Below are 25,314 nucleotides of genomic sequence, written 5' to 3' on the forward strand. Positions count from 1 at the left end.
AGAACTGAGATCAAGACTGCCTAGAAAGAATCAGGCTAGTCTGTGGTACTTTGTGCTAGCACACGTGGATATTCCCACAACAGCATCCACAGCGTCACTGGCAATTTTTTTTTTTTTTTAACTGACTCCATGGTATTGGCGTATTGTTGGCTGGTGAGGCTATGAAGGGGTTGCAGATGCTGGTGAAAAGGTAATTGAGAGGATTGAGTTTGCAGTGATATATGTCAAGGTTTAGGAAAGAAAAGGCTAGGAGTGGTCCTAGCTTGCCAGTTTATTGAGGTTATAAAGAACAGTTAAACCTAAATGTGTTTTTACACTATTGATTAGGTTTTTACCCTTAGTTTAGTTCTTCTCTACTGATCTATTTTGGAATATGTGAAAAGTGTGTAAAAAAATTAACGAACTATTTTTATAATTTTAGAAGTGGAAAATATGTGTACAAGCCTGTCATGAATCAAACATGCTGTCCTCAATACACAATAAGGTAAGGCTTTCAGTTAATTCAAAGAGGATCTGTAATATGAGGATTGTGTATAATTTTAAAGTGAACCTTACACTTACAAATGTTAATTTCTATTTTAATTAGGCGTTAGAAGCAAAAGAACACGAATTGTTTTTTTCTACATACTGGTGCTGTATTCGTATGCTGATAAGTAGCAGTCCCAGAACGCTCTTTTCCTTTTCTATTTTCCAGTCGCAGTCACCTTCAAAGCTTTTGATTCCTGTGGTTTTTCACCTATCTTTATCCCTGGGCTTCTCCCAATGAAAAACTAGGATTTAGTTTTCTTCTATTCCTGTTCTGCTGCCACATTCAGGCTCTTTTTTTTGTCCTCATCCTCAACTACCCATCTTAGAAGTATTATGATTTTGGATGGATGTATTCCCATCATTAACCAGAGTGACTGTGCTTCACATCTCAGCCATGTGGTATTATATGGTTACTTTCCTTGGGCAAGTGTTTGCTTTTGCTGGAGTTAATAATAGTCCTTTTTGTTTGCTTCATCTTTTGTGTATCTATCCCCAGTTTATTTTGAAACCCTCTCTCAGTTGTTGAGTTTTCTCCTAGCATGTATACATGTGTTAAGTACTCCATCACTTTTATCTTCTTCCTGAAACTCATGGATGGAGTCTTCTTACCTGCTCTGATCTGGACAGTTTGCCCTACACACCTGACACATCACTGTTGTCCTGTGTTCTCTCTTTATTATCATTTTGGGAATTGTCTTTGTCTCTCAAGTTGGATGTCTGTGTCCTGTGTCTTCTGTCTTCTTTCTTGGGTTATTCCTTTGTTTTAGGGACGCACATCTCCTATTAGCTTCCTGAGAAAAAAATGCATGGTAAGTACATTTTTTGAGATTGTTGTATGTCTGAAAATGTGTTAACTGCTGAAACATAATTTAGAGTTTAGGTATAGAAGTGTAATTTGAAAGTAAGTTTTCTTCAGAATTTTGAAGACTTTGCTCTGTTATCTTACTGTTGTTTAGAAGTCAGGTGGCATTCTGTTCCTTGTTCCTTTGTCTAAAAATGTGCCCTTTGGATGTTTTTTGTCCTCAGTGTTTTGATATTTCATAATTTGGTTATGTATCTTTCCATCCATCACATGTGATAAGGGGTCCTTCTTGTTTGGAAGCTCCTCCCATTTTATCCTTTAGTTTGGGAAAATGTTTTTGAAGTATATTGCTGATTTTCTTTCTTTTCTTTTCCTATAATGCCTTTATTCAGATATTGGACCTTTTAGACTGGTCCTGTAATTTTTCCTTTTCAGCTTTCCATCTCTTTATTGAATTTTCTGGGAAATTTCCTTTATTTTCTAACCTACATAATTTTTTATTTCCTCTGTTGGTCTTTACTTCTTGGCCTCTTTTAGGAGGCAGCCTGTTTTTTTGAATGGCTGTAATAGTTTTAGAGAAATGAGATTTCTGTGAAGAATTTAAAAAAATGTAAAAAAAAATTTTTTTAAAGGTCTCCTCTTCCTGTATAATCTGCATCCTTCAAAGCTGAAGAAATTCAGTTTGTTTGGCACCTGTGTATAGCAGGGGCTCTCCTCAGGTGTTTAGTGATTCCACATTTTTATTGTCCTGCTGTGCAGTCAAGTGGGTCTTATTTTCTGTAGGCTTTGGGCAGAATAATCTGGCCGGGTATTCTGTTAAGGAATCCGTGATGTTAACAGTTTTAAGTCTGGCCACATTTTGGAGAGAAAGTGTAGTGTGCTGGTGTCATGGCTGAGCATTCAGTATGTAGACTTCATTTAAGCTTCTTCCTGTTTTCAGTGCAATGCATTTGCCATGTCAAAGGCCCTATCTTTTGCTCTTTCCTGAGGCCAGGTGTTGGGAGTCAACTATGCAGAGTAGGGTTGGGATCTTACATCTGACTGTCTTGGAGACAGATATTACCTGTGTTTTTAGACCCACCTTCACTTATATTTTCAGAGTACCAGGTAACATCAGCCTCTAAGAATTTTAGGGGTAATAATAGAGAAATTGTATCTTTTTGGCTTTTTCCATTGTTGGCCTAGGATTCAACTTTCTTTGGTGAGGTAAGTTAGTTATTACTTGTACATCTGCTTTTCAACTTCTAGCATGTCTTCCCTTGTCTTTTTCCTATGGCTTATGTATTTTTATTTTCTTTATTTCTTTTTAAATCCCTTAACTTTAGTTTTAGTGAGATTTGGAGTGAGGTGAGGGACTGCATTAAAAGCCATCTTTAATCAGAAATCCCAAGCATGAGATTTGCCTCAATGTCCTAGATACTATCCAGAACTTATTTTATTTAAAGCTTTAGTTCACTTTAAAAATATTTGTTTTCTTTCCTAGGTGCCGACCTTTACAGTTTCAGCCATCAAAATCTCACAAGAAAGTTTTGAAAAAAATGTTGAAATTCCTGGCAAAAGGGGAGATTTCAAAAGGAAATTGTGGGGGTAAGATGAGACCAGGTCTAAAAAGTATTTTCTTTAAATTGACATTTCTTTCCAGGGTTCCCACTTTCACACATCTCAAGTGAGGTTGGGGAATTGGGGTCACTACCATCCTGTAATTAGGACAGATGACAGCAACTACTATTGACACTGCTGTTATTGCTGCCACAGTCCCCTGGCTCCCCAAATCGAGGATATAGGGAATATGTGCAGGAGAGTCTTAACTTGGAAAGAAGATACAACATAATTTTAAAGATGTTATGATTTCTTGGGGTTTATTGCAGTTCTCATTTTTCCAAGTGCTTTAACAAATCTTCCTCAACTCTAGTAATGTCCTTATGAAGTAAATAGAAAATGGGTCTCTGGAAAGACAGATGCTTGGATGCAGTGTGGACAAGATTGAGCAGTCACTATGAATGCTGAGTTAGGGTCAGGTTTTCTGTGTTTGCATATACTTTACTTCAGTAAATTGCATTGTCTGAAATTATGTTTCTTAGTTGTCTGATAAATTTTGAATTATGAGTGACTTTCCTAAAATATAATTAGTAGCATTTAATTAACTCTGGTTACAGATACCTTGCTTTTTCAGACTTCTTTTTACTGACTTTTCTCTTTTTAAACTTATCTTTAAGCTTTCCCATAAGCAGTGCTTCACACGTAAGCGTAAGAATTAGGAATGCCAGCCATTCTCAGGGCTCTTTCTCATGGAAACAGCCAAACTGAGGAGCCTTTTGCTCTGGCCTTATAACTCATTAATTCATTCTACAAGTGAGGTTTGAATACTTACAGTGTCCCGGTGACTTCTGTGAGCAATGGAAGAGCAGGTAGGAAAGTTCTTTGCCTCCATGCACAGCCTGGAATGGACTGGCATTCAGGACAACTTGGAGAAGAGTTGACAGAGCTGGGGGCAACAAAGAGGTCAGAAGATTTAGTCAGTGTCTTTTGGAGCATTGGAACTAACCAGAATTTTGGTGTGGCTCTGATTAATATTATCTGTACATAATCTTAAAATCATAAATTGATTTTGTTTGCTAGTCAATATACAAGTTTTTGGTGTCCGGAAGTCATGTTCTGATGTCTGAAAAGTAATGTGCAGATAAGTTTTGAGGATGCATTCCATTTGTAAATTGATGGTTGTCTATCTTTTCATGTTTGGCTCTTTATTTGACTCATTATGGGTTTCTAATTCTTTGTATCTGGAACTCAATTCATAGGAGTGCCATCCTTATTGGGGTAAAAGCATAAGTAGGTGTAATAAAGACTTCAAAATGCAATGACTAACTGATTGGTAACAGTCTGTTTTTTCCTCACATAACAGTCCCGGTCAGCCTGCAACCCTGCTCCCCTGAGCCATTCTGAGACTCCTCAACTAGTAATTTCAATGGTCACTATGTTTTTTCTTAACCTGGGCAGTGAGGAGGGGAAAAGGTGGAAGTCCTAGGCCATAATTTTTCTTTAAAACAAGTGAGACAAAATCAGGCATGTCAAGTGTGGTATATTCTGTTGTGAGGACTGGCTGTGAATTCAGCCTGGGTACCACAGGCTCATGTGTAGCTCTCTTGAATCGGAAAGCAGGAAGGTGGATTTGGTGGACACACAGCAGTCTCTGCCACAATGGATCATAGGACACTATAATCTGATACTTACCTGGACTGTGTCAAATAACCTGGCTGATGGGCTTTCATCTCTTCTGATTTGTAGATGAGCCCATGGATTCCACAATGGAGGATGCTGTTGCGGGTGACTTTGCATTAATAAATAAATTGGATATCAAGTGTGATCTTAAAACTCTCAGTGATGACCTCAAAGAAAGCTTAGAGAGTGAAGAAAAGAAGAAAGAAAAAAGCTCAAAGAAAGAAGAATCTAAAGAATTGAGTCATTCACAAGCCATAGAGGAAAAGCTGGGCTCTGGTGAACCATCATATTCAATCAAAGTTCCTACGGTTCCTAAGCCAGGTAGTGAGTGTTTTATATCAAGTCATATTAACTGCTTTTCTTTATGTGAGAGTCACTATAATTTCTAGGCTCTGTCATCAGCCAAAAAGATAACCTGCTCATGAAATCTGTAAAATAGAGCCCTTCTTATACACAACTTACTGTCACTCAGTTGAGGTGGACAAATCATGTCCTTTTTTTATGTTGTTATTTTTTGAGACATGGTCTTGCCATGCAGCCTAGGCTGGCCTCAAAATTTAGGATCCTCCTGCTTTAGCCTCCTGAGTGCTGGGAATACAGGAGTGTACTCCCATACAGCTCCAATCACATCTTGTATTAAAAAAATCTTTTTTTACTGCTTTGTATTTGTGAAGAGTTTTGAATCGGATAAAGGGATTTCATTGTTATACTGCCATAATGCACATAATAGACTTTGATCTAATTTACTCCATCTATTATTCTTTCTTATCCCCTCCTTTTTAAAACAATTTTTAACCAGCTTTATTATTCTGTTTTATACATGCAAATAAAGTATTTTGATCATAATCACCCCCCGCCTTCACACTTCTTCCTACTGCTGGTTCTCACCCTCAGACAGTCCTTCCTTTTCTCCTTTTTTACACTCATGCCATTTATTTAATTTATTTTTTTTTAGCTCTAGTCCAGTCATGTCTTTTAAAACTACTATGCATAGAAAGCCTAGAATAATCGTCTTATTTTCTCAAAATAAGTCCTTTTTCCTTAGACCTTAGTGATTTGAGAATCAAATTTTTATTAGTGAAAAGTTGTGATAAACATTGTTATTGTTGGCATTGAGAGACATTATAAATTCCAGATATGTCCAAAATACAGACATTGTAAAATTCTTCAGTTTATCATTAAAATTTTAAATGTACTTACAATAAATTTTAGTTTTAAATACCCACATTTTAATGTTTACTTCATCTTTAATATGGTAAGATTTTTTCTGTATTCTCACTTATAAAAGAATTAGTCTTAATTTTATCCACCGTTAAATGTATATATATATATGTATGTGTAATGTGTGTATTTGTGACTTTTTCAAAATTACTGTATAAGATGTGAAGTTGTGAATACTTCTTACGCTTCAGATTTTGAATTAGTTCTTATTTATTCAAAGTGGTACAAGGGAGAGATTTTTAGTATTTTAGTTTTTCTTGTCTTAAGTTGTGTTATGTATCTTATATAAGTTAAACTACACAATATTTTTCATATATATATTATATATATATATTCTTTTGCAGTGATGGGGCTCAAACCCCAGCGACTTGTGTATGCTAGGCAAGTGCTCTACCACTGAGCCACGCCCAGTCCCTGAGTAGTTTTTATACAAGGCTTTCATGGTATTTAATTAGATACTGGTCTGAAATTTCTTCCTAATTCATAAGAATATTCAACAGAAATACTGCGAATGATTTAGAGAATTTCAGTTCTTACTCTCTTGTGTGATGGAGTCAGTTCTTTCATATAGAAATCACAGTTTGCCAAATTAAAAAAAAATCACTGCTGAGAATTTCATATACAGACAAGTGCAGATTGAATACTATAATTAGCTTCTCTTTGTCCGGCTTTCACTTCAAGCATATTTATTTATTTTTGGTGGTATTGGGGTCAAGCTTGTTAGGCAGGTGCTCTGTCACTTGAGCCACATCTCCACGTCTTTCTTGCTTTACTTATTTTTTAGATAGGGTCTCCTGTTTTTGCCCAGGGCCAGCCTCCACCCTTGATCCTCCCACCCGCTGTCTCCCAAGTACCTAGTATTAAAGACATGAGCTACTGCACATGGCCCTCAGTTACTGACTTTGATAGCCACTTTTGATTTATCTCTGCCTGAATATAGTTACCCTTCTAGTCTAAACAGAAGCAAATTCCAGTTATTTCCCATGTTATATTTCAAAACGCATGTCTAAAAGGTAGGAACTTTAAGCAGGGTGTGGTGGTACATGCCTGTAATCCCAGCACTTGGGAGGCTGAGGCAGGAAGGTCTGGAGTTCAAGGCTGGCCTGGGCTATACAGGATGATCCTATCTCAACAACAACAAAAAAAAAGATACAAACTTTAAAAACATACTTAGGATATCATTATTACACCTAAATAAAGTTCCTTAATGCCACTAAATATTCAGTGCTCAGATTCCAGTTTTCAAATATTTGTTTGTGTAAGTTTCACTTCCTTCATGCCCTTTTTTTACTTACACAGTATTGTAAGAGAACAGTTGTTTGTCTTATTCTGTATGTGACTGGTTACATCTGCAGTGCAATTTAACCTGTTTGGTTTTTTTTCTTTTTCTTTTTTTTGCCCTACTGTAACTTGATAGTTGGATCTAGAGCCTTTGATCAAATTCAGAGTTAAATTTTTCTTTTTATTTTTTTTTGGAGAGGGGCAAAGTCTTAATCAGATTGGGGAACTATTTGAGGACAGTTAAGATTACTTCATGGATGGCTGAGTCTCTTTCAGGAGATACATAATATCTGGAAGACTCCCTTTTTATTAGAACTAATAATAAGGTGCTCAGTGGCTAAATCGTTTTAATTCTGTCTTTCATTCCTTAGTTACTGGCTGGGATATTCCCATCAAGAAGCTTCCTCTATTTCTCTATTTCCTGTCAAAGAAAGGCAGGATACATTCCTGATGCTTTTTTTTTTGGTAGTACTGGGATGTAAACTCAGGGCCTCATGCTTGCTAAGCAGGTGCTCTACTCTACCACTTGAGCCACTCCATCAGCCCATTCTTGATGCTTTTTTAACCATTTTTCAAAATAACATCTAACAGTGAGCTGTTAGGTTTCTGTGGTATCATTGTGAATTCATGGATCTGAACATGTTTTCTTTGTGACATTTGATTGCTCCTATGACAGTTTTTAAAAACTGACTTTTGTGTTTTTTTGACAAAATCCGCAAAACTGTCTTTGACAGCTTCTTTGCCATGATACTATGCTCCTGGATCATCTTGTACCTACATTTCCTTAGGCAGCCCTGGCCATTTTTTTTAGTGGGAATGGCATGTGGAGATCACAAGACTGAACTGGAAGTATGCATTGGTAGTGGTGTGGTTATTGTTTCCTGTCTTTTTAGTGAATGGACTTACAGACTCATGAGTTTATTGATACTTTTTTCTAAATTCATGACTGTAATATTGCATATTTTACATTTTTGGTATGTTTGTGTCTTCTATACTGAGAAACCTGGTTTTCAATGACATTGGGAACAATAGAATTAGATTGGAATATGACACAGCTACTCATTTGCTTTATCACACATTACACAATGGTTTTAGAGTAACAGTAACCTTACCTCTAGCAACGTGATTACGAAAATATTAAAAACATTTTTTGTCAGATGTGTGGGGCATGCTTGCAATCCCACTGCTCTGGAGGCTGAGGCAGGAAGATGGTTAGTTAGAAGCCATTCTGAGTCTTTGACTTAAAAAACAAAAGCCAAAATAAAACAAACATGGAAACAACAACAACAAAAAAAACTACCATTTTTTGTAGTTTTTTTCTCCCTTAGGATATCTCTTACTAAAAATCAGACTATCTTAACCTATAGGAATCTTCAGAACCTGCAGTTTATTTGTTATTTAAAAGATATTATAAATACTTTCCTTCAGACTTAATTAGAAATGATGCAGGTCTACTAGACTCTGTTCAAATCATTTGAGACTAACCCAGACTTCTTGAGGTGCTGTATCTCTGTAAGTGGTGTGCTGATTTTTCATTGATGGTCTGTTTCCACTCTGCCAAAGGTGATCGGTCTAAAATACCTGTGTCCCCTAAGTAAGCTGAAATCCTAACTCATTGTTTAGTGAGTAGCGTGGTGCAATGTAAATGTAAAGAAAAACAGTGATGATAACAATTGCTTAGTCCAGTGAGTGAATTAATGTGAAGATGACATAGGTGGTTTTTCAAAACAATCCCAAAATTTTCATTTCTCAGTTCACTCTGTATAATTTTATGATTTGCTCATAATTTCAAAACTTTGGTAGGTAGTATAATTTGGAGTAACTTCAAAAATGCAGGGTTTTAAAAAATTACTATTTATGGAATGCCTACATGAGTAAAAACTTATTTTTGGTACTGATGATACAAATAATAGGTAATAATAATAAGTCACCCTAATTGAATGGTGGATAACTACCTTATGAGCTGCAATGAATTAACTGTTTAATCCTCACAGCAACTCCATAGGTAGGTAGACTGATTATTACCTTTCTTGTACAGAAAAGGAAACTTTCCCAAGGTCACTTAGCAAAATGAAGAGCTGGTCCATGACCTTAGTCTTAACTGTTGTACCTCTCAGAACAAATCTGAGAAATGACATAGTCCAGAACCTAAGAAAATTAGTTCTAAAGGCAATAAAGTAATGGTTGGTTTCAGAATTAACTTTTTATTATCTGATTATTAGACTTATTAAAAGTCTTTTATAGGTAAACTTTGTTTTTAGTTAGAAAACTCATTAGGGAAATTGTAATGTGATATTACTGTTTGTGAATTTGTTATTCTCTCATTGAATTCATTTGAATTTCTTGGTCAATGAAAATTCCCTTAGCCAATCTAGGTCTTACTTTTCTGTATAAAAACTGAATTTTGCTGGCAGAGTGACCCAAGTGGTGGAGCGCCTGCCAAGCAAGTGTGAGGCCCTGAGCCCCAGTATCAACCCTCCCCACTTCAAAAAAAAAGAACTTGAATTTGGTGGGCATGATGACAAACACCTATCATCCCAACACTTGGTGAGGAGAGGCAGGAGGATTTAGAGTTCAAGGCCAACCTGGGCAATATAGTGAGACCTTGTCTCAAACTCTGCCCACTCAAAAGCCCCTAAATTTGCTAGTCTTCTAAACTTTTCTACTAATAACTTTTTTTTGTGTGTGATTCTGGGGTTTGAACTCAGGACCTACACCTTAAGCCACTCCGCCAGCCCTTTTTTGTGATGAATGTTTTCCAGACGGGGACAGCGATCCTCCTGATTCTCCTACTTACAAAAACAGAAGAGTGGGTAGATTTTCTTTCTTCTTTCTTATTGTTGAAGTAGGGTTTCACTACATAGCCCAGGCTGGCCTGGAACTCAGGATCCTTTTTCAGCCTCACTAGTGCTTGGGTTATAGACAGAACCACCGTGCCTCGCTAGTGGTTGGATATTTTAAACAAATAAAGATTGTGAACAATAAGAATGCCTTGAAAAGTTTTTCTCACTATTTGTTTCTTTGGCAACTCCTGTCCCTAAGGTAGAATTTTAAGATAAATTTTGGGCTTTATACCAGGACCTTGTGAAAATTGACCCCCGGAGCTAACCTAACTGTTGGAACTCTTTGGACTTAACTCTGTAGGCTCTTTGAGACTTGAAAAAAACCTTTCTAGAACTAAATGTCATTGGTTTAATATTTTGAAATTCCTTTCAGGCAAAGGGGCTGATTTGAGCAAACCTCCATGTCGAAAAGCAAAGGAAATCCGGAAAGAAAGGAAAAGATTAAAACTCATGCAGCAAAGCCCAGCTGGAGCATTTGAGGGTTTCCAGGCTCAAGGTCAGCCACCATCTCTGTTCCCACCAAAGGCCAAATCCAACCAGCCCAAATCACTTGAAGATTTAATTTTTGAATCTTTACCAGAGAATGCATCACACAAGTTAGAGGTACTTTGGAGGGTTTTTGTTACTTGTTTTGTTTGTTTCTTATTGGGTCCCTTGTTTATTTTCTTTGAAGTTGTCATTATTTGTTGATGTTTTTCTGTTTAAATAATGAGAAATTGAAGAGAATTGGGATGGCATAGTATTTGCATTTACTAAGTTAACTGCTACTTGACAAAAAAAATCCTGTTTTTTTTTTTTTTTTGAAGAGTTTTGTATTAGGCAACTAGCTATTAGAATTGTAGTAGAAAATAATTCCACTTTTAGCATGTTATTAAGAAGGATGCTCTCGGTTTTTGTATTTCTTGATAGTTAAAACAGACAACATTCTTTATTATTTCATTTTAGAAAGTTAGGTAATAAAGATGGTTTGGGTAATGAAAGGCTAGGCCACACTGGGTCGATGACTATTTTTGCCTGTTGTAATGTTCCGATGTTGGTCAAGGCAGCAGCTAGTGTCACATATGCAAGCCTGCCAGGTAGGAGTTAACTAAATGCGCTAAACCACACCACTAATATCCCCTCTCACTAAGTACTTCCAACAAGTGTAGGCATGATATAAATCTTTTAGAGCTAAGTACTTTTTTTTCCCAAATTGATTTATATTTCTAGATTAAATCAGATTTTTCAGTATAATTCTTCTCTTAAACATGAACAGTAATGATTTTAAAGTATTCTTACACCTGATAAGTAACTTACCAGTCTTTGAATTTATAGCTTAATATCATCTAAGAATATTAATGTTAATCTTTATACTAAAAATTAACTTGATACATTCTAAGTCTTAGGGCAATAGGTATATTATCAGACATAGATTTTATTTTAAGAGCTACTCTGATTTTTGGTATTTGACTTTTCTCTTTCCAGAATTGTAAAGAGAGTTGAATGTACCAAACATATTTTATAAAGAGGCTTTTATCTTTTGATCTTAAATTGTAGTATACTTAAAGAACTAGATACATGTCAAATCAATAGGCATTGATTTTTTTTGCATGTGTGTGGTGGTGATACTGGAGTTTGAGCTCAGGGCTTCAAGCTTTCAAGGCAGGTGCTTTATTGCTTGGGCTATGCCTTCAGCCCTTCCCCCACTTTTTTTTCCCTAATGTAATGATAGAGATGTGTTATCCATTGAGTATCAGTCTTTCTTTGCAGAGAATATGCAATGGAACACAAGAAGTGTGCAGTTATGCCTTTATTGATTTTGTTTTACTATTCTGTTTTGCTAATACATTGTAACTGGTTAGTAAGTAATTATTGTCAAAAGAAATGTTAGCCATTACTGTGTGCAGTTGCCAACTTTATCCTCATTTTGCATACAAGCAAACTAAGGCACAGAGATGTTAATTTACTTGACCAAGATGACAACATAACATCTGAACAAAGGAAATCCAACTTCATTTTTATGCTGTGCTATGTAGGAACACTTTGTGAGGGCTTTTTTACACAGATGTAAATTTAGAGTTAGGAATGATGAATAAAAGTGTCCCAAAAATATATTCACATTTTTTATTTTTTTCTGACTTATGACCTACTGAGGATGAACTGCATACTTCTAAAATTAAAGAGGATATATTTGTGTGTGTGTCATTAGTGCTGGAAGGGTCCTGCCATTTAGCATAGAGTTAGACTTACTTAATTCAGTCATCAGAGGTGAGGCTTAGAATTTGGAGGATGTAATTTCTTCATCTGCCTATTGATTTTTAATGTTACAGTATTTTATATGCTGTACTTTAATTATTGAAACTTGGTTTTTTGAGTAGGATTTACTGTTAATGCATATTCCACAGAATAAATAGTATGAATTAATGATAATTGTTTTTTAACCCCTTCTGAAGGTGAGGGTGGTGAGATCATCTCCACCAAGTCCTCAGTTCAAAGCCACATTTCAGGAGTCTTACCAGGTTTATAAACGTTACCAGATGGTTGTTCACAAGGACCCACCTGATAAACCAACTGTGAGCCAGGTCAGCAGGCCAATTGTAATTTTTCTGTACAAACAGAACTTTCCTCTCAATTTGCTATCGTTGTATGAAATCTTGGTTTATTTGTGCTACATTTCATTTATATTCAGTCTGCAGCATATCTGTACAGAGACAGGAGTCTGAGTTAATGGACATTCTGAAAGTGCAAATTTTACCTATTGTCATGTTAAGTGCCAGTCATGTATAATTGCAAAGTGGAAATTAACTTGTAAAGTTATTTGTATATATGGTCTATATCTGGAGGATTCATCTGAAAGTTAGTAATAGAGTTCCAAATTTAAATACCTGTGAGAAATCTTTATATTTTTTATGGTAGGCATACTTTGCCCAACATGGCCAATATGCTTTATTCATATTTAAAAGTCATATCTAGAAAGAGTTCATAGCAACTAAATTATTCTTAATATTCTACTGATGCACAACTAAGGGGGACTAGAAAGGTAAGATAGTAGAGTGCTTTAATAGATATCCTCCTGTGCTTATAATTTTATAAACCAGATGACCCAAGAAGAATCTGGAAGGGAAAACACCTTAAACCACTTAGTGCAAGTAGAGGTTGCAAAAGTAATGGCCTTGACCACAGTTAGCAGCAGTATTCCTTAGTACATGCAGATAACCACAACAGGTAGATAGAGGGAAAAAAAATAGAATAAAGCAAAAACAAAATATCCTGACCCTTGTGAGTTTAAGTATTGATGAAAAGTTAGCACTTCGGCTGTGTGCCAGTTATCCTGTTCCAGGGTTTCTTCTTCCCATGACGCATTTCATTGCTGAGCTTTGGAAGTGGATTTGTGGAGATCTTACTCTAGCCTCACCTTCAGAAGCATATCATAGGTAGAGTTGTTTCAATAGCATTTGCTTGTGTTTCCCTTGCCCTGAAGGTGAGGTTAGTACCTGTCTCCTTTGAGGACCCAGAGTTCAAGTCGTCCTTCAGCCAGTCCTTTTCTTTATATGTCAAGTATCAAGTGGCTGCACACCAGGATCCACCTGATGAATGTGGGAAGACTGAGGTACTGTGTGCTAGCGTGACTTTGTTATGTCGATGAGGTTGTGAAGGAGTGCGGTATACAGCCACATGACATCGTTTTGCCTGTTAAGTAGAGCCATGACACTACCAGTGTGCAACAGCTTTTGTGAAAATGACTCATACATGTGAGCATTTAAAGTCCTTCAGAAAAAAGGATTACAAATTCAAGATTTACTCTTACACATTGTTCTTTCATGGAACCTGAATGCAGAGTGTTTATAGGTTCAGTGTCCAGCCTATGTCAGCAGACATTTACTACTGCCCGAAGGGTGCCAAACTATGCTACAGAGCAAGGGGAGTCTCTAAGGAATTGATGATCAAATGAGATAGAGAAACCAATAAAGCAAAAACAGCAAGAAGCTAATAGGAAGGGATTAAATACATTGAGATCATTATATAGAGCATTGTTTAATAAGCACTTATTAGGCCTGTATTTCTCGGGATATGTAATAGATGAGAAGGTGCATAGTTGTCGCACAGTAGGACAGTGATGTGTTTGAACAAAGGTACTAGCAGATGCAGAAGAATTAAAAGTTTTGATTTTTTTTTTAATTGCTTTCATTTGTTTTCTGTTTAATGACATAAAATGTGTAAGCTAAAGAGAAGATTAGTGAGATGAAGTTAATGCTACATGTTCCCTGAGAGAGGACTGACTTCTCAGGCTCCCAAACCCTTCTAATTAAAAGAGTATGGTCTGCAGACCAGCAGCATCAGCATCACTTGGAATGCAGAGTTTCTGGCCACCATAGCCCTACTCAGTCAGGATCTGCATTTTAAACTGAGTCTCCCGGTGATAGATGTGCACAGTACAGGTAGAGAAGTGTTGTTGTAGGTTACCTGTTGTGGGCAACAGCTATGGTTGACACCATTTACAGGGAATAAGTATTCTGCCAGGCCCTGGAAGTCTTTTTGATATTTTCAGTGGTCTTTCTTTTTTTCTGAACTTTACTCTTTCCTACTGCTCTGGAAGTTCAGGCTTTGTATCTGCCTGCTTAGCAAGTATGACTTAGTGGACAGAAATAATCTTGACATGGTCCAGTGTGTTCACTTGGAGACTTCCCCAGAAGTTTCTCTGTAAGCTTCACACCTCCGTGTAGTCCATTCATGCAGGCTTAGTGCAGGGCTAAAACCATTCCATAGTCTGATTGAGGAGACAGGTGAGTAGGTCCAGTGCTGTTAAGAATGCAAGCTTAGTGTCAGGACTGGGGGTTAGAGAGGTTTTTCTGAGGGACATGACAGCTGAGCCAAAACTGGATAGAGGAATACATGTTTTTCAGGCCAAACATGTTCTGAGCAACAAGACTAGGTGTGGAGGTTGAAAATGTTTGAGGAGGTACTACGTAGTTAGTATGGCCAGAGTATTGGTTATGTTAGGAGGTGGTAACAAGTATGAGGTTTTGTAGATTTGGGTAGGGCCAGATTTTTTGTGGTACTGGAGTTTGGACTCAGGGCTTCACACTTACTAGGCGGGCTCTTTACTGCTTGAGCCATGCCTTCAGCTCTTTTTGCTCTGGTTATTTTTGAGATAGGATCTCGCTTTTTGTCCAGGCCAGCCTGGACTGTAATCCTCCTATTTATGCTTCCCTCTGTAGCTGGTATGACATGCTTACGCCACCATGGCCAGCTTGTTTCTGTTGAGACAGGGTCTCTCCATCTTTTAGCCTGGACTGACCTGGAGCTGTTATCCTCCTGATCTCAGCCTTCCACATAGCTGAGAGGGCAGACGTTGCTCTCTTGCCCAGCTATTGGTTGAGATGGCCTTGAACCTCGATCCTCCCAGTCTTTACCTCCTGAGAGGGCAGGACTACAAGTGTGAGCCACCACACCCAGCTGCAAATACCTGTCACTAAGTCTTCAACAATCTGCAACATGCTGTCATTTTTATTTATCTTTCCATACTTCTTTACTGTTATTATGCTGGATAACTTTATACTAAATCTCTAACAGCCTATCATTCTATCTGTAAGCACTTTTGTATGCACCCTAACTCACCATCCTAATGGTGCTGGGTATTGAACCTAGGGCCTTGCATATGCTAAACAAGTACTGTATACTGAGCTATATCCCTAGCCTTTAAACTGATTTTTTTCAGAGGGAATTTTACTTGTATATGCAATTTAGAACTTCTGGCTTTATTAAATACTGGAAATACCATCAGTTCTTTATGTACTGCTTGTTGCCTCCCAGCACCAGTTTCTCTGTAATGGCTTAATTTCAGGCAGGCTGGTGGAGGTAGAGGAGGGTGAGTCACTTTAGGAGCCATTCTTCTCACAACTCTGAACATGTTTCTTTCCTCATGGTTTCAGTGAAAAGTCCCAGAAGGTACTGGTTGACCCAGCTTGGGATACATCTTATCCCTGAACCAGTGACCGTGACTGGGGTGATGAGGAACCCTGGTCATGCCCCACCCAAGAGTTTAGGTGGAGGAGGATCTTTACCTGAACCACATGATTACAAAGTGTGGAAGAGGCTCCCCAAAGCCCCCTCAAAAAAAGAAAAAGAAAAAAAAAGAGTGTAGAAGACCAGGTGTGGTAACTCACCTCTCTAGTCCCAGTTTGTTTGTAGAGATTGGGAGGATCATGGTTCAAGGCCCCAAAAAAGTTAGTGAGACCTCATCTCAATCAGTAAGTCAGGTATGGTGTTGTGTGTCTGTCATCCCAGCTATGCCAGGAGGCATAAATAGGAGAGTCATGGCTTAGTACCCTCTATCACGTGATATGTGGTCTCTCTTTTACATTTTCCTTTTTTTTTTTAAATTAACATCTTTTCAGGGCTCATGCAGTACATTCTATTATTACATTATTTTAGGCTCTATTCTATAAGTTTTTGTCTTTAAGATTTTTTCATATTGACTTCTTTTCCCCAACTTTTTACTTTGGAACTTTAAAAAATTTTAAGCAGAAAAGTTGAAAGCATGCAATGAACATTCATTCACAAACTTCACCAAGGGTCATCAGTAAACAACTGTGTCAGACATGCTTTCCTTCTTCATTTGAAGCTTTTGAAGTTAGGTTGTGGATATTGTGACACATCACCTATAAGTGTTAAGCATGCTTATTCTAAGAATAATTGTTCTAGATCACAACCTTATCTAGCAGTCCTTAAAAATTAACAGAAGTTCTTTAACATCACAAATTGGATTTTCATGTTCCCAATTATACACAATACATTTTATAGTGTTTAAGAAAAATTGTAGGATCCAGGCAAGGTTCATACATTGCATCAGTTACTATTTCATGCAATGCTTATATTTTGACTGTTAGGGGTTAGGTCATCTTTTTGATGACTGATGTATTTCAAAGAATCTAAGCTAATTTTCATATATTTTTATTATTGTGTTTATTATTATTTAAAATCATGGCTTACCACAATGCCTGATGAACAGTAGGTGCTAATATATATTGGTTAATATAGGTTTTTCTTTTTTTAGTTGTTGTTGTAGTGTGGTTACTCTTGGCCCCATACATGCTAGGCAACTGCTCTACCACCGAGGTACATTCCCAGCCTTGACTGAATTAGTTTTCCTTCTTTTTAAAAAAAATTAATCGTACAAAGGGGTCACACCATGACATTTTACACATGCATATGTTGTACACTAATCAGATTAACCCCCTCTGTTGCTCTCTTTTCCTCCCTCTGTCTCCCCAGTTTTTCAACAGCTTTCACTGAGTTGTCTTGTGTCATCTTCACACACAGACACAATGTAGTTTGAAAGCCGGCTGTCTTTGTTTTTTTTTAAATTTTTTAAATTTTTTTTTTTGTTGTTGCAACAGATGAATCTACATTGTCACCCTTCTTAACCACCCAAAATACATAGTTACGTTAGTGTTCATTCTTTGTGCTGAACATTCTGTGGGTTTTAATAAATGCAAAATGACATATCCACCATTATAGAATTATGCATACAAAATATTTCACTGCTTTAAAACCCCTCTGTGATCCACCTACTCACCACCACCCCTCAACTTTTGTCAAACACATTTATAGTTTTGCTTTCTCTACAGTGTTCTATATTTAGAATCATACAGTCTGAAGCTTTTCCACATTGGCTTCTCTCACTTAGTAATGTACATCCAAGTCTTCTCCACTTCTTTAGCACTGACTAACTCTCCATTGTCTGGATATAACATAGGTTATCTATCCACTCATCTCCTGAAGGAAATCTTTTTTTTTTTTAAATTAACTCGTACTTTTATTTCCTACAGAATGATTTTGCTACTTCCTTAATAATGACAACTTTTTGGCATTAATTTTATGCTAAATACAGCTTTGGCCATTTAAAATATGGACACATAGTGTTTTCATTTTCCTAACAAATTTGCAATACTGTTAGCTTTCCTTTTGAATCCAAAGTCCTTTAGAAAAAGTTTTGGTTCTGTTTTTTTTGTTGTTGTTGTTGTTCATTTATTAACATTTGCATACATTGTTTGGGTCATTTCTCCACCCAGCCCCCCTCCCCCACCATTCCTCCCCTCCCCCCCTCAGTTCCAGGCAGGTCTTGTTCTGCCCTTATCACTGATTTTGTTGAAGAAAAGACATAAGCATAATAAGGAAGACAAAGTGTTTTTGCTAGTTGAGTTAAGGATAGCTATACAGAGAGATTCCTACTATTGTTTTCGTGTACCGGCTGTCTTTAGAATGCTCTTTATTCGGGATTTATTTCCCAGTAATTAGATTCTTAATCTTAAATGTGCTAAAAGTTTGAATGTTTTTAGTTGTGAGATTTAATGTATATGATAACATATGTGTGTGTGTATATATATATATAATATATATATACACTATATCTAATATATATGTAAAAATACACATAAAAAAGCATAAAAAAGCATACATATATGGATATATAGAAAATGTATACCTAGAATGTATATTCTATATGTATATATAGAAATAATGTATATATAGAAAAATATACATGTATTCAGATAGATGAAATTTTTCACAAACCAAACTCACTTGGGTAGCCAGCTCTTTTTTTTTTTTTTCCCAGTTCTAGGGTTTGAACTTAAGACCTAATGCTTGCTAGGCAGACTATACCATGTGAGCCGTGCCCCCAGCCCTTTTTGCTTTAGTTATTCTTCTGTGTAGGGTGTCACATTTTCACCCAGGGCTGGCCTCAGACAACAATCTCTACCTATGGCCTCTCATGGAGATGGAATCGCAGGTGCAGCCCACCATGCACGGCTTGTTGACTGGGATGGAGTCTTGCCAACTTTTTGCCTGGGGTGGCAAAAAAACTGCAGATTAATTTTAGTTTTGCCTGTTTTATACTTTATGTGAGTAGACTTTTGCTCTTCTGCATATGGTTTTTTCACCCAGCATTGTTAGTGCAAGTCATCAGTAGTAGATTATTTATTCTCATTGCTGTATGTTGTACTTTGTATGGATATACAAATTTTTAATAGTGTGTCTGGTTTATCCTTCTGGGGCTTTTATGTATTTATTTTGTAATAACAAGCAGGCACATATGCATAGTCTTATTTTTTCCACCTTTCGCCAAGAGAAACTTTCTGTGCATGATTTGTTGTCCCTTTTTTCCTTCAAGCATATGCTAAGTTTCTTATGACATTGAGCTCCCCATCATTCTTTGTTTCTGCAGCCACATAAGGTTTCTTTCTTTCTTTTTTTTTTTTCCTTGTGGTGGCACGGAAGTTTGAACTCAGGGCTCATGCTTGCTAGGCAGGCACTGTTACCGTCTGAGCCACTCGCCAGCCCCACATAGTGTTTTTTTTTTTTAATTTTTTTTTAATTTTATTATCCATATGTGCATACAAGGCTTCGGTCATTTCTCCCCCCTGCCCCCACCCCCTCCCTTACCACCCACTCCACCCCCTTCCTCTCCCCCCTACCCCCTCAATACCCGGCAGAAACTATTTTGCCCTTATTTCTAATTTTGTTGAAGCGAGAGTATAAGCCATAATAGGAAGGAACAAGGGTTTTTGCTGGTTGAGATAAGGATAGCTATACAGGGAGTTGACTCACATTAATTTCCTGTGCGTGTGTGTTACCTTCTAAGTTAATTCTTTTTGATCTAACCTTTTCTCTAGTTCCTGGTCCCCTTTTCCTATTGGCCTCAGTTGCTTTTAAGGTATCTGCTTTAGTTTCTCTGCATTGAGGGCAACAAATGCTAGCTAATTTTTTAGGTGTCTTACCTATCCTCACCCTCCCTTGTGTGCTCTCGCTTTTATCATGCGCTCATAGTCCAATCCCCTTGTTGTGTTTGCCCTTGATCTAATGTCCACATATGAGGGAGAACATACGATTTTTGGTCTTTTGGGCCAGGCTAACCTCACTTAGAATGATGTTCTCCAATTCCATCCATTTACCAGCGAAAGATAACATTTCGTTCTTCTTCATGGCTGCATAGTGTTTCTTGATTGGACAAGCTTAACATTTCACAAACGATCTCCAGTTGGTGGGCTTTTGGGTTGTCTAATTTGCTGTCATATGTAGTATGCCTTTGTTCTTTCAGCACTTGTGTGAATGCACACCTTTATGGTCAGCTTCATGTAGTGCTGTTCTAAAGACAAAAGGGAAAAGTTCTTACAGTTTTGGTAGATGTTGCCAGTGCCCTCCATGGTGGTTGTGCCCTTTTGTGTTACAGTGTGAGAGCCTATTTCTCCACAGCCTTCCTAACAGTGTGCTATGAAACTTGGGTTTTTGACAGTGAATGAAAATATATCCTTGTTTAATTTTTAGATCATTGAAAAGAGGTTAGGAAGAAGTATCTTATTTTGATAGATAATTTCTTGGCTCACAGGCTGAAGGATTTTTGTTCACATTTCTGCTTCATACAGTTTTATGAAACAGGTGAGAGACTGTTGAGGGTAGCAGAATGAGATGGAGTAAATATTATCAATCAAGGGATGATGAAAATGACACATATTATTGGGAATGTTACTAACAATGCAAATTATGAGTTTTCAAAATTGTCTAATAGTATCTTGAATCAGTCATAACATTCTTCTCAGTAAGACTATGAATCTGTATTATTACATTTAGTGACTAAGGTATTGCTTTAATAACGTGTTTATGCAACAAGAAGTTATACATTGACCAGTTTATAAGAAGTGTTCTATTTATACTAAATAGCTAGGCATACACTGGGCTCTTCCCCCCTCATTGTAGGATAAATATGTGTTTTTAAAATTAGAGTTTATTATATTTTCTCTTTTATTAGCATATAGTAATTGTTCAAAGGTGTTTCATTGTATATTTCTGTATATGTATGCATGTATAATGTGCTTTGACCAAATTCACTCCCTAATACTTGTGTATTCTGCAAATGTGTCTGTACTATTTTGATCACTGAATTAGAGAATTAAAGGCAATTTGATTTAAGTTTTAAGGGGACTATATATTCCTTTTTTTTTTTTTTTTGTGAGGTAAGTCTTTCGCCTGGCTTGACTAAGCTGCTTACCTGTCACCCTGTGGTTATATGTTGGAGTATACCTGTTCTGAGCAGAAGGTGTCATTGTTACATACCACTCTTCATGTTTCTGACTCCCGGGTATGGGGTCAGTGGACGAGCCAGCTGCTGCCCTTGAACTGTGGTTCCTCTGACTACTCTCTCCTTCCAATGGTGCTGACTAGAATTTTTCTGGAGCCATTTGTCCCCTGGCTTTGTTATCTGCTGTGAATACCTGCAGGCTTCTAATAACTTCCTGTGAGAGATCTATACTACAGTAGGATCTCCTTTTATGAGCATGTGATTTCCTAGCCAGGTATGTAGAGTCAGGTCCTCAGGCTCCAGAGTGACCTCTGTTCCATGTTTTCATTCTTCTATGGTAGATATTCACAAGTTAGCAGCAGGAGAATGTAATGGAAGATGAAAATAGCATGCCAGTTGCTAGCTGTGTCCGTTAACACTGGAGCCTTTCTCTGCATGGACTGCAAAGTACACCATCCTTGCTACTGTTCACATTGTTTGAAGCGCAGCGTCCTTCAAATCCCTGGATGAAGCACGTGTGCTCAGTGGAATAATGTCAGGACCACTTTTTCTCCATTTGTCTGTAGATACAGCATCATGGTGTTCACCATAATGGTTTTTAAAGGGGTGTTTAAAAAGGCTTTTAAAAAAATAATAGATTTTATTTTTTAGAGCAGTTTTAGGTTAGAGGCATTTTTGAAACAAAGTTCACATTTTATGTTGAAATCCCTAGGGCTAATAAGTAATTCTGAATTACATATTTTTACTTTAATTAAAAAAATTAAAATAAAAAAACTGAAACCTTCACAAGGGTGATGATGTGGTGAATCCCTAAATGCCTAGCACTCTGTTTCAGCACTGTCCATACTTGGTCAGTCTCATTTCCCTCGCTACTTTTTGTTTGTTGGAGTCAAGTCCCAACGTCATGACCCTTTACCTATAAATATTTTTTTCTTGTTATTTATTTGTTAAGCTCGTGTGTGAATTTAAGATTTGTAATGATTGGGGTTATTTCCAAGAAAGCAATATTTTAAAAATTAATTTGTAGAACTTCCTATGACAGACTGAACTATAAGGTGCACTCCACTTCTAGGAATACTTATTCTGGGGAAAGTTACCTTATATTCAAGCATCTTTTCCACAGTCAGGGTGGAAAAGAAAGGGTAAAAGGTCCTTGTGGAGTTCTGTGGAGAGAGGAAAGGGGCCTGAGGGATGCTGAGTTGTTGTCGCTTTCTAGCCACCAGGTGGCAGTCTGGGTCTAGAACACCTTTCTTTCATCCTGGCTTAGGGCTCTCCCTCCCTGTGTGGGATGTATAGCTTGTCTTCACAGCCCAAGAAATATGGATAAATGCTTTTACCACTTGTTAGAAGTAATTTGCATTCAGTCATTAAAGTGGTAATTAAAAATGATTTTTTGCTTGTTAAAGATTTAAATATTTCTGGAACTTAACGTAGAGAAGTGTTCAGCTTCCCCTTTTTTCCTTACTACTTTTACTCTATATGTGAAAACAATAAAACTTATATTTAGAAAATAATTCAATACATTAAAGAACTGACTTCTTTCAGTTATGCAAATAGACTGATCACACAGGTAGCTACTGTTTTACAAATATTTAACACTGGTATATAATTAACTGAATTTGTAGGATGGCAGAATCTGAGCATTTTGAAATGTGTGCATGCACATGTACATATTTCCCTTGTATCCAAATACAAATATATACAATATATTTGTATTTATGACACATGCATAAATTTTGGGGGTACTAGGGATTGAACTTAGTCACACATGCGAGGCATGTGCTGTACCACTGGGCTATATTCCAATCCCACATGCATATACTTAAGGCCAGGCTAACTTGAATAAAGTAGAGGGCTTAGGCAATTATTTGTATAATTTAATCAAAACCACTTTTTATGAGCTACCCCTAAATCAGGGCTTATTTATTGTAATCTGTCTCATGGTGTGCGATAAGACATTTATTTTACTGATAGTAGTTAAGTTACCAAAAGGCTTGAGTCACTTACTTAAGTTAACTGGGGCAAAGGTACTATTGAATTCCCAGCATAACATTACTTTTAGGGCTGATTTAAAGGGGGTGGAGTTGAAGTTCGGATTGGGAATATTTTTCTTCAAGTTTAAATGATAGCATCATATAACATGAGAGATAAGGTAACTATATAGATGAATTTCACTTATTTAGGGAGTTAAAGAACTTGTTCAGTTTGTTCAAGAAACCATGAGTGATTAGTGGCGGGGCATTGTCTGGAAAATTCAGTACTTTTTTATGCTTGACCATGGGGTTGCCATGTGAAGTTGAAGTTGGCTCAGATAATTCACATAGAATAACTGACATCACTGAATGAAGTATTTGACATAATCAAAATTTCTAGATAATTAAAGCATTTTTATTGCTAAGATTTTTTTGATTCTAATAATTTAAAATGATAGTCTTCCCACAGTGTTACTGTGTTCTCCTCTGGGTTCTTAAAAAGAATGCTAAGCAGGTTCCTGTTGATAATGGCTCTTAAATTCCTCAGGAATATTATTCTGCTCTTGCAGTATTTCAGTGTGCCCCATGCCCTTGGCTACTGCCATTTTTCTCCAAAGTAAGTATTTTATGTAAACTTTTGTCTTTTCTTTCTTGGTGTTAATTCTTTTTTTAATTTGTCTAGTATTAGATTTTGTTCCCTTTCTAATTTGTGGTTTCTTGATGGGTTTGTTAAAATGCCTATTGAGAACCTGCTATGTGTCAGCTGCTGTTCAAGAGGCAGTTGTTAAAGTTAGCAAAAACATCAGATAAAGATCCCTTGCTCTTCTAGAACTTACATTGTGGAGTGAGGGTAAGGATGGTCAGAGATAGTCATTAAACAATAAGCATTGTAAGAGGGTAATTAGTAGGTTAGCAGAGTTTTTATGGGAAAAGTAGAGCAGATGTAAGGAAGGATTGGAAGTATTGGTTATTATCTTTGACACTAGATCACTGAACTTATTGTTAGTAAAGTTATAGTTAACAAAATGGGAACAGGAGCTTGAGGGATTTTTCTGTGAGTTGGGAACATAAGCATTAATTTCCTCATTTTAACCTTTTGTTGTTTTCTCTGTCTTTGGTTGAATGTCTGAAATTCTGAAGTAGCTCAGTACTTGACCTCTAGTTAAAAGGTATAAAATCAATATAAGTGTAGCAATAACTATTGCAGCTAATCTGTGCATGCTTAACAGTGTTTACTGAAAGTTGAGGAATGAGATGTTGAAATGAAGTGCCAGGTGTCATATGGAGTCTTTGGTATGAGAAGGATGCCGATTCTTGGTGACTTACCTGCCTGAGAACAAATGTGCACAGTGGTAAATTATTTGAGTGTAAAGGCATGAAGGTGATACTATTTATGATTCCATACTTTTTTAGTCAGAATATTGATGATCTAAAGGCAGAGGAGCATCACTGGTAAGTGTGTACTCGTGTCAGTCATTTCTGGCTTCCATCTCAGCTTCTCACTTACTACCTGTTGGCTTTAAGCAAGGTTCCCATTTCTTAGCTTTTTTCACTTCAGGCCTCCTTGGCCTGGCCTCATTCCTAGCCCGTGTTTTAAATTTTAATGTTAAATTTCAAAGGGAAATTACTTTTCCCTTTGAAAGGGAAAAGTAATATTGGAGCTACTTGGTTCATTAACTTGTAATTTTAGTCTTTAAGAATTTTTAATTTGACTCATTGTGTTATACCACATAAAGCATGTAAGAAGCATTATTTGGTGAAGACTTATATATGTATTTCTTAACCTCTTAGGATGGGTTTTTCCTTTGGTAGTAGATTTGCTTACATGTGGTGTAGGTCTTTCCTTTTTGATGAATTTGCTATATTGAATTAGTGAAAATCACTGGCATACTTTGTGCTTGTTACACCAACTTACAAAATTATTTTTCCTGAGTTGGAGAAACACACAACCTGTAGAGTGCCTGGAATGGAGTAGAAGGCCAGAGAGCTGCTGTTGAGTGAGTGAGCAGCAGAATGGATGAGTTTTAGGAAATAGCTGAAGAGAGAAAGAACTCTGCTGTTGGTAAATTTTAAGTGGATAAATATTAATTTAGTGTTGTGACTATAAACTGCTCACAACAGTGCTCTCAAACCTGTGATCCGAAGCAAAAGAGATAACTCCAGTGACAGCAGAAGCCCTCATAGTTGTCCTTCTATAATAAGTAAAGGCTGATTTTACGTTTTCTGAGTGAGTGTTGAGAAACTTACCTCCAGTGAGTTAAGCACATGGTAGTGAGTGTAAAGCTCCTGTGCCATTTGTCTTTGGCTTTTGTATTTTGGGTCTGTGTTTTTCATTAAATCTGAGGAGCATCAGGTTTTATGACCTCCTGGTAATGACTTGTCAAGTGA

The 25,314-nt window shown here is 36.9% G+C and overlaps 1 protein-coding gene across 17 annotated transcripts in view; it reads left to right on the forward strand.

The window, feature by feature from the left end:
* The window catches only part of Ate1 (arginyltransferase 1), a 142,943-nt gene that overhangs the window by 4,333 nt on the left and 113,296 nt on the right, over positions 1–25,314 (forward strand). For 9 of the 17 annotated variants that reach the window (XR_012449602.1, XM_074078171.1, XM_074078169.1 and 6 more), the window contains exons 3-8: positions 422–484; positions 2,814–2,917; positions 4,616–4,870; positions 10,268–10,497; positions 12,327–12,455; positions 13,355–13,483. Coding sequence is in view for 16 of the 17 variants with exons in the window: in XM_074078171.1 (XP_073934272.1) it covers positions 422–484; positions 2,814–2,917; positions 4,616–4,870; positions 10,268–10,497; positions 12,327–12,455; positions 13,355–13,483 (910 nt within the window). In the remaining variant the exon portion in view is untranslated. Of the gene's footprint in view, positions 1–421; positions 485–590; positions 1,338–2,813; positions 2,918–4,615; positions 4,871–10,267; positions 10,498–12,326; positions 12,456–13,354; positions 13,484–25,314 lie in introns of those variants that run through there. The other 8 variants (XM_020171764.2, XM_020171762.2, XM_074078172.1 and 5 more) reach the window with 4 other exon arrangements.

Source organism: Castor canadensis, chromosome 7, assembly GCF_047511655.1.
Source record: "Castor canadensis chromosome 7, mCasCan1.hap1v2, whole genome shotgun sequence".
Taxonomy (NCBI): Eukaryota; Metazoa; Chordata; class Mammalia; order Rodentia; family Castoridae; genus Castor; species Castor canadensis.